Below are 13,373 nucleotides of genomic sequence, written 5' to 3' on the forward strand. Positions count from 1 at the left end.
CTGCTCAGTGTGAATCAGTGTAAAGAAGTCCCCCCCCCCAAGCCAATCAGGAAAGGACAAAAACATGCTCCTTGGCTCTTCAAAGATGACAGGTACAACACCTCATGCAAGTTCACATTCTTGCAAATAAATTACTCCTTGAAAAACATGCATCAAGTAGTTCCTCTTCTACTAAGGTAAAGTGTGCTGTCCAGTCAATGTCGACTCCTGGCGACCACAGAGCCCTGTGGTTTTCTTTGGTAGAATACAGGAGGGGTTTACCATTGACATCTCCCGCACAGTATGAGATGATGCCTTTCAGCATCTTCCTATATTGCAGCTGCCCAATATACTGTAGGTGTTTCTGGGAAACATACCAGCAGGGATTTGAACCGGCAACCTCTGACTTGTGAGTCAAGCAATTTCCCTGTCCCACCATTTAAAGTGGCCTAGGGTAGCACAATTTTTCAGAGCACCACAACAAAAAGTCATTTCATGAGTTTCACTATAAATGCTACCCCAAACTTTTAGAAATTGATTCATCTTTCTTGGTAGCATCTCTCACGAGGTCCCACTACAGACAACCAGAGCAGACTTCTCCTCTGCACAGAGCAGATGTGATGAACATGTTTACTGCTGCTGACATGGGCAACCTGTAATTCTGAAGAGGTGATTATATATTCACCAAAATTACTAAATTAATAATGATTGCTTCTTCTACTTCTACAGTTCCCAAGAGAATAGAAGTGGCCTCCACTAAACAATGAATCAAGACTTCAGGATGGACATAAATATAGCCTGTTCCCTTCAGGACTGAGGCTAGAAACTGAAAGGGATTCAACTGCCTTCTCACTGGCACATTTTATTGTGTCTAGGTTAGAAATCAGTCAAGTCAGTCAGTGCTACTCAAGTACATTTGAACTAATATGTAGTAATACTTGAGCTGGTGTCTAGGACAGAGATTTTTGAGAAAGATGCTTATATTGCTAGTGTTGGTAATGCTACTATCTGAGAGTGTGTGCAAGATTCCTCTTGTTAAATGTAAAATGGGTCACCCTAGTCCAATTAATCATAATTCTTTTCAGTCAGGAGACCTTCTTATTGGTGGCATTATTTCCCAGATCTACTTCACTTCTGACAGGGTAACATACAGAAGACATCCCTCCGAGGAACTGGTTGATCACATCATGTAAGAAACTGAAATTTTAACTATGTCATTGTTTGGCCGCATTCATATGTAAAATTGAACCCACACTCTCCTGTCTGAATTTGGACGTTCAGGAGAGCAGCCTGTCTGCATTCTCGCTAACTGCAGAGAGGAGGGGGAACAGCCTGCCTGGGCTTCCGTCTTTACTGAAGGACAGTCTCAGCAGCCAATAACAGCTGGAGCGAGGGAGGAGCTTCCTCCCTCAACTCCAGTTGCAAAGCAACAAGACAGCGATGCCAGTGTCCAGACATAATGCTGGCACCATGGAACCAGAGGTCTAGATAGCAGACCTCACTACAAACCAAACATACAAATCGCTGTTCAGGGAGGAAAGCCAGGGGTCCATTTTCAGTTATGATGGTGGTTGTCCGCATTGAATGTATAGATTGTGAAACAGGAGGTTCCTTCACCTCCGGTTTCATGTTATGTGTGAATGTGGCCTCTGTTTAGTAACTTTATAAACCACTTTTCACCCAAGTGCCCAAAGTGGTATACAGCCGTAAGAGTCAAGACCATCTATAAGTTCAAACGAAATTTAAAATGTAGAAATCACAGCAAACAGCCAGACACATAAGTGAATGCCAGCAGCTACCAGACACAAAATAATCAGCAGGCAAAATGTCTGACACTAAACAGGAACATCTTTAGCACCTGATGAATGAAGATACGTTTATCTAGGTAATAATATGAAGTTGGTCACTCCTATTCATTGGTGTTTGCTTAGTAGGCTAAAGAATATCTGATTAGTTGTGTCCTGGAGTAGTACTGTATTATGATGTAAACACCATGGGCTATATTCAGAGTAGATCTTTCTCTGGATGATGGGAAGCTTTCAGTACAACATCATTCCCCCCCCCCCCCAAGATAATGCTCTTTGTTCACCAGAATAGAGCTTTGTTTGATTTTGGTTTTGAACATGGTACATGTGCATTTAGTTTCCAAAGAAATGCCTGTATTGATCTGGTATTTGGAGAAGTCAATAAATTTAAGGGAGTATGGAAATTATTCTACACTCTTTCCTGGGCTAGAAGTTTAACATTTATCTGCAGTGCAAGGTGGCTAGAAAAAATATATGGAAGAGAAGTTTAGTGACTATTTTTTTCTGATATTCATGCACTCATTACAGGATGCTGACTCAGAACTACCAGCACATCCTGGCCTTGGCATTTGCTGTCAAAGAGATCAATGAAAATCATCATATCTTGACCAATGTCACCCTGGGTTTCAAGGTTTATGATAACTATTTTAGTCCAAGACTTACTTTTCAAGCCTCCATGGAATTTCTCTCCACATGGCGGGAATTGATCCCTAACTATAAGTGTGATGCCCCGAGCAATCTGGTAGCAGCCATTGGGGGACCTAACATTAATGTCTGTCTCCACATGGCAGACATTCTGAACATTTACAAGCTTCCACAGGTAAGTTGTGCACATGGGATTTAAAAATCTGAGGTGGACACAGAAGGGAGTGATTGTAATACAGAGGTACAGTTCTCCTGCTGTTTAAAGGTTAAATCCAGAGCAAGGGAAATAATCCTTCTGAGTCATTCATACTTCTGAAATTAGTAATGACTATGACCATTAATATTTAGACACAGCTTTTCAACCACAGTTCTCAAAGTGGCTTACATAAGAAATATTAATAATAAAGTTGCTTCCCTGTTTCCAAAGCGTTCATAATCTTAAACATACACACACACACTAGACACCAGCATCAGTCACTGGAGGGATGCTTTGCTACATTTGTATAGGGACCATTGTTCCCCCTGAATAAAAGAGAAAATACAAGAGAATAACCACTTCTGAAGGTGCCTCTTTGTTCATTTAATAGGGGTTGTATTATTTTTGTATTATTTTTTTTCATGTCCATTGCCTCTGATATGAAAACAAATGGTGGCTGTAATTCTGATTAATGAAGCATGCTTGTGTAGCAAGCAAAGTTACACAAGAGCTAGAAGATTTCTTAGCTGGGAATTGTGCTGTAGTTCTCATGTGCAAAATTTCCCATTGCAAGAGAGCATGTGCAGATGTCTGGAACATGAGCTCCGCTTTTAGAGCACGCAGCTCGTGGAAGAGCTTTGCATTATGGCAAAGGTTTGTACAAGTGCTTCACTAGTCAAGATCTCAGCCAGTATCTTTTTTGCTCTAATTGGAATTGTCCTTGCCTTACCCAGCAATACATCTTGGACTGCCCCTGAATGCAGCTCAGTAGCAGAGCATATTCATTCTTGCCCAGAGAAGGTTCCAGCCAGGTTCAATCCTTGGAATCTCCAACTAGGGCTGGGGAAGACACCTTTCAAATAACCTGGAGAGTTGCTGCCTGTCAGTGTAGACAATACTGATGTAGGGAGTCTGACTCAGCAGAAGGCAATTTCATGTGTTGGGTGTTGGGAGATGAAGAGCAATTGCAAGGCTATAGCCTCAGTTTATAACATTCCCAGGTGTAATGGAGGTTGTTCAGACAACCAAAGTGGCGTGGGCTTGGGGAAAATCAGGAATCCATTTACCTCTCCCCAGATGGTCGGACGCTTTTCAGGGTCCTGCTGCTCATGCAGCCACATAACTGACATGGCGGTGGACTCCCAAACTCTCATGGGGAGGAGGAAGTCCTCCTGTATCCCACAGTGCTCTGTCTGGGCAGTGGAGAGGCAGCCTGCATCGGTGTAGCAGTGCTTCTCTCCTTGGCATTCTATGGCCGCCAGTCCTGGCAGCTGTTTTAACCCTGGGAACCACAAACTGAGGTAGTACAAGCTCTGTTTCCCTCACTTTGTGCCTAGGTAGCAAATCTGGGCTACCCAGATCTAGAGCAGATGGATTGTGCTGCCTCCTGGTTGCCCAGACAACATGAGTAGCTTGAGTTAACGCTCTCCTGCCCATGCGGCTCATGTCATGAGAATGGGCTCATGGTCTTTCATCTCCTTTCCAAGTGTACCTCAAATTCCCTCTGCATGAGATACTTGTGGCATCCTTATTTCATGTTGCCCCTTGAAAGAGAAATGTCTGTTGAATCAACATCGCTTTTAAAAATGTGCTTCTAACATTCCATATATTTGGGAAAACTGACTCCTGCACTTAATGAAGACTCGAACAGTAATTAGCTTTCAGGTGATGTTTGGGACATGATCACACACATCAGCAACCCCATAATGCTTTCTTTGAGCATATCTCTCTTTTCTCCTTATTTTCTTTAACCCACTCTTCCTTTCTTTCATTATTTTCTTTAGCTCACATATAGTTCTGCTCCAGAAACAAACAAAGCCCAAACTGTTTTCTTCCAGTGGATGTTTCCAAATACAGGCAGTCAATATAGAGGGATCCTTCAGTTACTGCTACACTTCAGGTGGACATGGATTGGGGTGGTATATTTCGGTGTTATCAGTACAGAGATGTTTGTACAGAACATGCTTCTGATGTTTTCCCAGAGTGGCATCTGCTTTGACTTTATTAAAAAATTACCAGGAATAACATTTTACAATGACTACACTAACATGGTGGCAGAGGGAACTGAAATATTATATATTGTCATGGAAAGCAAAGCCAATACAGTAGTCTTACATGGCGAAATGCATACTATGATTTATTTGAGACATGTTTTTCAGTTGTTGGCATTTGAAGGCCTACAGTGGAATAAAAAAGGTAAAGTCTGGATTATGACAACTGAGATGGATTTCACATCGCTTCCCTTTCAAAGAGGATTTGATCTAGACTTCCTCCATGGTGCTTTATCCTTTGCAATTCACTCAGAGGACATATTAGGATTCCAGACCTTTCTACAGATGAGAACCCCTGCCAAAGAAATAGGAGATGGCTTTCTCAAGGATTTCTGGGAACAGGCATTTAATTGTGTGTTCCCCAGCTCAGAGGCAGATGAGAAGACTGAAGAAGTCTGCACTGGGGAGGAGAAACTGGAGACTCTCCCCAGGTCTGTATTTGAAATGCGCATGACTGGCCACAGTTATAGCCTCTACAATGCTGTTTATGCTGTGGCACATGCTTTGCATGCCATGCATTCATCCATGTCTAAGCACAGAACAGTGATTCATGGAGGGGGATGGAGACTTTGGAATTTTCATCCATGGCAGGTAACCTATTGAGTGCAGAGATAAGGTCCACAAAAAATCTTTGGGTGACCACCAAGAAAACTCCGTTCCCCCTCCCCCCCCCAATCTGGGGATTTAGCATCTAAATGCCTATTCACTGGAGCTCCAGAATAGACTGATTATCAGGATTATGCCTAATCATTATAATTCATCACATGTCTCGGAGTACAATATGTAGATAATGGGGATGTGCATGAATTGATTTTTTTTTTTCATTTTGATTTATACCCAAATTGAATCACCCCCAATTTGTTTTGAGTCCAAATCTGCCCCCGAATCACTCCAGATTTGATTTGTACCTGAATTTTCTGAATCCAAATCGGAATCAATTCAGAAAAAAGGGTCCCAAGTCTAAAAGAATGGGGTGGGTGGTAGTGCGCAATGGGTGGAAGCTCTCACAGAAATTTCAAAGAAATTGGGGAAAGGGGTGATTTCAAAAGAATTTTTGAATTGGCATGTCTTTAAGCTTTTTCCCATAGGGAATAATGGGAATTTCAGCAGCCCAATAACTCCACTTGGGAGTTATTTGCCACCAGGGTGGCAAAGAGTGAGTGGTGGTGCAGTGCACATAGGGTGCCAACCACCCCCAAAGCCACAAGCCCATGGGGCACTGGGTTTTGTTGTTTCTGAGGTGTACTGAGAGTAGATTTTCTGGTAGCAAATAAGAGTGGATTCAATTGAATGTTACTGGTGTCTATCTTATGTTTGGTTTTTTAGATTAGGAGCCCTTTGGGTATAGGGAGCCATTTTATTTATTTATTTATATCTTGGTAAACCACTTTGGAAACCTTTTTTTGAAAAGCGGTATATAAATACTCATGATATTTGTATATAAATATTCATCATATTCATAGTATATGCAGAACTTACACATTTGAATCTTCTTTCCTTCCTTTCACTCTCTCTCAGAGTTAACAGACCACATAGTAAAGGAATGTTCCCCCAATTCAAAAAATATGCCAAAAACTGCAGAACATTGACTGACATACTAATGCTACACTTGTGCAATGACATTGTTCGAAGGTAGGGCTGTTGTTTTCAAGAGGCCAATTACAAAAATTCACCTATGATGTACACAGCATTAGTGAAACTTTATTCTTGTATAGGTGCAGCATTAGGCTGTTGGCCACTCTTTCTCTCACCACTTTCTGTTTTAGATTATAAAGTGCCTTATTTTTTTCCTATGAGGCTCTGGAATAAGCCATGTATTTTGATGGCACTGCACACCACCACCACCACCACAACCATCATCATCTTTATGTGCTTAATTAGTATCATTGTTACAGCAGATTTTAGCTTGCATCAAGTTTTTAAACGTACCACATGAGTCATAGATAGACAGCAAGTGTGATAGGTTATCATAAAAATCCATGTTTGCTGATTTTTGTAGATCCTTCTCATTTTTGTTTGTTTGTTTCTAGCTCTTTCACTTGTTGAGAAGAGTCTCGTTTAACAATAGTGCTGGGGAAATGGTTTCTTTTGACCAAGATGGGGCATTGGTAGGTGGATTCGATATTATCAACTGGATCACTTTCCCAAACAAGTCCTTCCTTAGAGTCAAAGTGGGAAGGACAGACCCACATACTCCCCCAGACAAAGCGGTCACCATTTCTGAGGATACCATTGTGTGGCTCAGCAGGTTTAACCAGGTAGGTCTAAGGACATTTTGCAATATTAAAATTTCCCTAATGTTCAAAATGTTATTTGGTATCCAGGCTAATTCTGTTGTTAAATTCTGTAATGATCCATTACAAATTATGAATTTGAACATAAGAAGAGTCCTCCTTGAATTAGGTCAAGGCCTGTCTAGCAGCCTGTTTCCCACAGTGGCCAACCAGATGGCTCTGCCAAGCCCCAAAGTGGGAGATGGAGGTACTCCTCCCACCATATTTTCCCTGTCAAAAGAGCTTGCCCTGCTTGTGATGCACCCCAGTATTCTGGAATTGGAATCTAAGGAAAAATCCTTCCCTCATTCCTCCAACCCATTCTCTTCCATGGCTGTGGCTCTAGCTACAATGGCACTGCTAGGGAAAATGTCCCTTCCTCTCTCTCCCTGTCTGGCTTTAGAAGTGGTTAAATGCAGTGTTGCAGGAAACTATATTTCTCAGTATCTAAGGCAGAGGGTTCGTGTCATTTGGTTACCACCCCACTGCACTTCACAAACCCTTAGAAGATAAAACACCAATCTTGCCCAAGTTCCCATGTTCTAAAGGTCACCCCATCTGTATCTAGCAGATCCTCCCCATCACTGGTGGTCATTGTCCATTCTTTGCCCCATGGTTCCATTCTAACTGAAATAAGAACTCACGAGTCTCATTGAAATTCTCACTTCTCACTGCCCAAGGATGGTTTGAGTGCCTTGGGGGATTGGTGGTAGATAATGGCAGTAGGGATGTGCGAACGGATTTGGTATCAAACACATTTGACATTGAACAGGGCTGGTTTGGTGGTTCAATATTACCTGGCCATGCAGAAGCCCATTAGGCATACACGGCAGCCTCTAAAATAGCCACCATGGAGGTGAGGCCCAGAATGGGCCGAAGACTGCCCGAACCAGGCTATCTGGGAGGCTGGAGGGGAGAGGGGGAACCTTTGGAGACACACACACACATGGATGCACAGAAGCCTCCAGAACAGGAGGCAGTGAGTTATATTTCTTTTAAAAAATGTTATCTATCTATCTATCTATCTATCTATCTATCTATCGTGAATCCCCCGAGCCTGAATTGAACCAGGTGGTGTTTGGGGGTACACAAAACTGAACCTGCCTGGTTCAGTTTGAGTCCAGTCCGGACTCAAACCAAACTGGGCAACCTGGTTTTGTGCACACCCCTAAACGGCAGTTGCCACTGCCGCTTTTTCAGTGATGTGGCTTCTTCCCTTGACTGAGGACAGTCTGGGACTTCAGCTATCCATTCAGCTTATGCAGGATCTTGATTTACTGCAGCTCCTACAGCTGCTGTGCCAAACAAAATGCTAGCCAGTTGTGGTGTTTGTGGTTCAAAGCTGACTGCAGCAATTTCTGCTCCACGATGAAGCCTACACATTCCACATAACTTTCACATCCTCAGGTAGGGGTAATAAGGTTGTAATCTACTGCCAGCATACCTATGCCCCAGCCTTGACTGTGTCCAGCTTCCGATAAGTCAGAGTATAAGTATGCTATACTTATGCTATTGTTAACTGCCCAGAGATGAAAGTTTGGGGCGGTGTACAAATTTGCTAAATAAATAATAAATATGCTGTATGGGTACTCACAGCTCCATTGTTTGATGCATAAATTCCCAAAATACGTATATCTTCTGAATGTTAAAGCAGTCTCTTCATCCATTTTCGACAGACACTGCCTCTTTCATTGTGTAATGACAATTGCCATCCAGGTTACAGAAAAGCAAAGAAGGAAGGGAAGCCATTTTGTTGCTTTGATTGCCTTCCATGTCCAGAAGGGAAGATTTCAAACCAGAAGGGTAAGAGATATCAAGGCTGTTGGCTGTGACCCAAGTTTTAGACTTATACTTGCTTCATTAATCTGACAAAAGCTATCCACAAATCAGCAGAAGCTGTGGTTACCTATAAGAAGACATAAAACTGATTATCCAGGAATCATGTGTGCAGCTGAATATAGGATTTCACTTGACTGAAAGAAATAACTATTAACAGCAGCTGGTATCTCAATTACTCATATAAATTTAATTAATGGGGCTACTCATGACTAATGTTATATCATGGCTGGGTATTTAAGAGAACATCTTCTTTGCCATGAGCCCCACCTCCTGTTATGATCATCTGGAGAGGTTTGTCTGAAGTTGCCTCCAACCCGTCTGGCAGCTACTCAGGAACGGCCTTCACCATTGTTGCCCCTGGACTTTGGAATGCACTCCCTTTTGAGATAAGAGCCTCCTCATCTTTGGCAACTTTTAAAAAGGCACTGAAGACACAATTATTCCTCCAGGCTTTTAATTAGATTTATAGGTTTGTTTAAAAAAAATTAATGCTGGGTTTAAAATATTTTTAACTTTTAAATGATTTTAATTGTTAAATGATTTGATGTTTTAAATGATTTTAATTGTAAACCACCCAGACACAGGTTTTGGGTGGTATATAAATATTTTTAATAATAATAATAATAATAAATTATATAGTCTAGTTGTCAGCCACCATATCCAGGCAAGATGGAGGCAATGACCTCTCCTTTCTTCTGATGTACAGTTCTTGGGTAGATTTTTTTCATCACAGGACAGGATGAACCTTGGACCATTTTCCTACAAGTATAATTTAAGAGAGGGATGCAAACACCTTGTTAACATTTGGACCTTCATTCAATGTTTTCTAATACTGAATTTTGATTACATATATGATTTTTAAATTAAGCATCCAAGTATATTTAAAATTATTCAGGATTGGTTATTGCCAAAGGCATCAAGGACAGGATGACTGTATTAGTTTTTATCTGTTAACTGGTTTATGGGTTGCTTAAGCATGATTTTGATTAGGTTTCACTTACTGGGGGTATTCGACTGTTTTTTTTTTAAATGTCTGTTACAGTTACTTGCCCTGTCACAAGAAAAGCATAATACATGGTGTTTTTGTTCCAAACTAAAATAGATAAAATGTTTGGATTTGCACATTTTCTTTTCCAGACATGGATGACTGTGTTCAGTGTTCAGAAGATCATTATCCAACACATGATCGGGATTTATGCATTCCAAAAGTCATAAATTCCTTGACTTATGAAGAACCGTTGGGCATCGGTTTGGCAATTTTTGCTCTTTCCTTGTCTTGCATCACAGTTTTTGTACTTGGAACTTTCATGAAGTATCATAACACACCCATTGTCAAAGCCAACAACCGAAGTCTCTCCTACACTCTCCTCATCTCCCTCCTGCTCTCCTTCCTTTGTGTTTTCCTCTTCATTGGTCGACCTGCGGAGTTGACCTGTCTTCTTCGACAACCGGCCTTCAGCATCATTTTCTCGGTTGCTATTTCTTGCATGCTGGCCAAAACCATCACAGTGATTCTAGCTTTCATGGCCAAAGAGCCAGGGTCCAGCAGGAGAAAGTGGGTTGGGAAAAGACTCTCCATCTCCCTTGTCCTTTCCTGCTCTCATCTTCAAGCAGGCATTTGTGCAATATGGTTAGGAACCTCTCCTCCATTCCCGGATTTTGACATGCATTCGCTCACTGGAGAGATTATAGCAAAATGTAATGAAGGATCTGTCTTCATGTTTTATCTTGTTATGGGTTACATGGGATTTCTGTCCATCATCAGCTTCATTGTGGCTTTCCTTGCTCGGAAGTTACCAGACAGCTTTAATGAAGCGAAGTTTATCACCTTCAGCATGTTGTTGTTCTGCAGTGTTTGGTTGTCTTTTGTTCCTACCTACTTGAGCACCAAAGGGAAATATATGGTGGCTGTGGAGATCTTCTCCATCTTAGCTTCTTGTACTGGGATACTGGCTTTTATCTTTTTCCCCAAATGCTACATCATTGTGCTGAGGCCTGAATTGAACAAAAAGGACCAGCTGGTGAAGAGAAAATATTAAAAGATGTTTGGATGTCTTCCGCTAAGAACTGTGTACTACACCACTGTGCATTCAACATAATTTCTCTAATCAGTGGTGCTAGCCTTATTACTAAGACGTGTGAATTGGCCTACCTTATGTAGTAGATGCTATGTCTACATGAAATTAAAAACAAATAAGAAGCATTTATTATTGTTGTTGTTGTTGTTGTTGTTGTTGTTGTCACATTATTATGAACATGGTTTTATCTGCTTTGGGTGGTTTCACAAAAACCTGCATTGGAACTTCCTTCCAGAATCGAAAGATTTTTACTGAGCCAGGGCCACTTGCAAAATTTGGGGAAATGAGATCACATGTAAAGGAACTCATTGAACATTCCTTTTCAGAGTATCCAGAAAATATTGGAGCCTCTTTGAAGCACTGGTTTTCAGGGCTGTGTTTGCTCAGTCCTCTCTGCAAGCATTTGAACAGTGGCATTAGATTTTTCAAGTACCCACAAAGCTAATATTAATTGCATGACTGTCCCCAATGAGTTGTGTGGGCTCCTCATCAACTTTAAGAACCAGACTCTAAACACAGTATATATGTCCTTTGTTGTGGTTGGGGGGTTCACAATGAAAAAAGTAAAACCACATAAAACTCATTAATTTTTTTAAAATATTATTCAAAGCCAAGTTGACAAAGTGGGTCTTTATGAACATAAGAACATAAGAAAAGCCCTGCTGGATCAGGCCCAAAGCCCCAGCATTCTGTTACACACAGTGGCCCACCAGATGCCACTGGAAGCCTACAGGCAGGAGTTGAGGGCATGCACTCTCTCCTGCTGTTACTCCCCTGAAACTGGTACTCAGAGGCATCCTGCCTTTCAGGGTGGAGGTGGCCTATAGCCCTCTGACTAGTAGCCATTGATAGACCTATCCTCCATGAAGTTATCCAAACCCCTCTTAAAGCCAGGTTGTTGGCTGTCACCACATCCTGTGGCAGAGAATTCCACAAGTTGATTATGTGTTGTGTGAAAAAATATTTCCGTTTGCTGGTCCTAAATTTCCTGGCAGTCAATTTCATGGGATGACCCCTAGTGTTGTGAGAGAGGAAGAATTTCTCTCTAATCACTTCATCCACTCCATGCATGATTTTATAGACCTCTATCATGTCTCCTTGCAGTCGTCTTTTTTCTAAACTAAATAGCCCCAGGTGTTGTAGTCTTGCCTCATAAGAAAGGTGCTCTAGGCCCCTGATCATCTTGGTTGCCCTCTTCTGCATCTTTTCCAGTTTTACAATGTCCTGTTTTAGATGTGGTGACCAGAATTGTACACAGTATTCCAGGTGTGGCCACACCATCATTTTGTGTAAGGGCATTATAATATTAGCAGTTTTATTTTCAATCCCCTTCCTAATGATCCCTAGCATGGAATTGGAGCATGGAATTGGCCTTTTTCACAGCTGCTGCACATTGAGTTGACACTTTCAACGAGCTGTCCACCATGACCCCAAGATCCCTCTCCTGGTCAGTCACCGAGAGTTCAAATCCCATCAATGTATACTTGAAGCTTGGGTTTTTCATCCCAATGTGCATCACTTTACACTTGCACATTTCCACATTTCCCATTTTGTTGCCCACTCCCCCAGTTTGGAGAGATCCTTTTGGAGCTCCTCACAATCTGTTTTGGATTTCACTATCTGATAGAGTTTGGTATCGTCTGCAGATTTGGCCACCTTGCTGCTTACCCCTACTTCTAGATCATTTATGAATAAATTAAAAAGCACTGGTCCCAGGACAGATACCTGGGGGACCCCACTTCTTACTTCCCTCCATTATGAAAACTCTCCATTTATACCTACACTCTGTTTCCTGTCCTTCAACCAGTTAGCAATCAACAAATGTACTTTCCCCCTTATTATAACAGGCATGGGGCAGGGAGCGATTCCCTTAAAAATCAGGTAAGGACTGCTTACCTGCTTTCCCCCACCATGCCACTTTTCCTTACTTACTTGACCCTGCCCTGCTGCTTTTCCAATGGCAGTGCCCAATCTCCAAATGGCCATCTGGGGCTACAGCACTGTTCCCTGCCTGCAGCATGTACTACTACTACTACTACCATGAATATTTATATTCTGCTCTTCAACCAAAGTTCTCAAAGCGGTTTCCATAGAAAAAGAAACAATACATACATAAATAAGGTTGTCCCCTGTACCCAAAGAGCTCACAATCTAAAAAGAAACATAAGATAGACACCAGCAACAGCCACTGGAGGGATGCTGTGCTGGGGCTGGATAGGGCCAGTTGCTCTCCCCCTGTTAAATATAAGAGAATCACCACTTTAAAGGCTGTCTCTTTGCTCAGTTAGCCTCAGCACACACAAGGCCTGTGCACATCTGTACCGGCCATGTGCATGGAGGCTGCAGGGAATAGTGTTTAGATAGCAGGAATTGCTGGCAGAAAAGTGGTGGAGAGGGGAAAAGCAGGTAAGGAGCTCCTTACCTGCTTTTTAAGGGTAAATATCCTACTCCCTGCCCCAATGGCGGGTGCACAAATGGCTCGCACACATTCTTAATTGCAATAGTCC

At 41.9% G+C, this 13,373-nt stretch overlaps 1 protein-coding gene across 1 annotated transcript; it reads left to right on the plus strand.

Annotated features, from left to right (window-relative positions):
• The first annotated feature begins 953 nt into the window (after positions 1 to 953).
• Positions 954 to 10,827, plus strand: LOC128329746 (vomeronasal type-2 receptor 26-like). The gene is made up of 6 exons (XM_053261360.1): positions 954 to 1,168; positions 2,427 to 2,604; positions 4,410 to 5,267; positions 6,707 to 6,934; positions 8,626 to 8,752; positions 9,926 to 10,827. Exons 1-6 carry the CDS (start codon positions 954 to 956, stop codon positions 10,825 to 10,827), a joined length of 2,508 nt encoding a protein of 835 aa, XP_053117335.1.
• Positions 10,828 to 13,373: the final 2,546 nt, after the last annotated feature.

This window comes from Hemicordylus capensis, chromosome 6, assembly GCF_027244095.1.
Source record: "Hemicordylus capensis ecotype Gifberg chromosome 6, rHemCap1.1.pri, whole genome shotgun sequence".
NCBI classification, from domain to species: domain Eukaryota; kingdom Metazoa; phylum Chordata; class Lepidosauria; order Squamata; family Cordylidae; genus Hemicordylus; species Hemicordylus capensis.

Bases quoted from the DNA above. Each gene is read 5' to 3' on its own strand.
- LOC128329746 (XM_053261360.1), top strand. From the start codon at position 954: ATGCTTATATTGCTAGTGTTGGTAATGCTACTATCTGAGAGTGTGTGC. The intron at 1,169-2,426 runs GTAAGAAACTGA...GGTTTATGATAA, and splicing joins GAACTGGTTGATCACATCAT to CTATTTTAGTCCAAGACTTA. The intron at 5,268-6,706 runs GTAACCTATTGA...GTTTGTTTCTAG, and splicing joins GGAATTTTCATCCATGGCAG to CTCTTTCACTTGTTGAGAAG.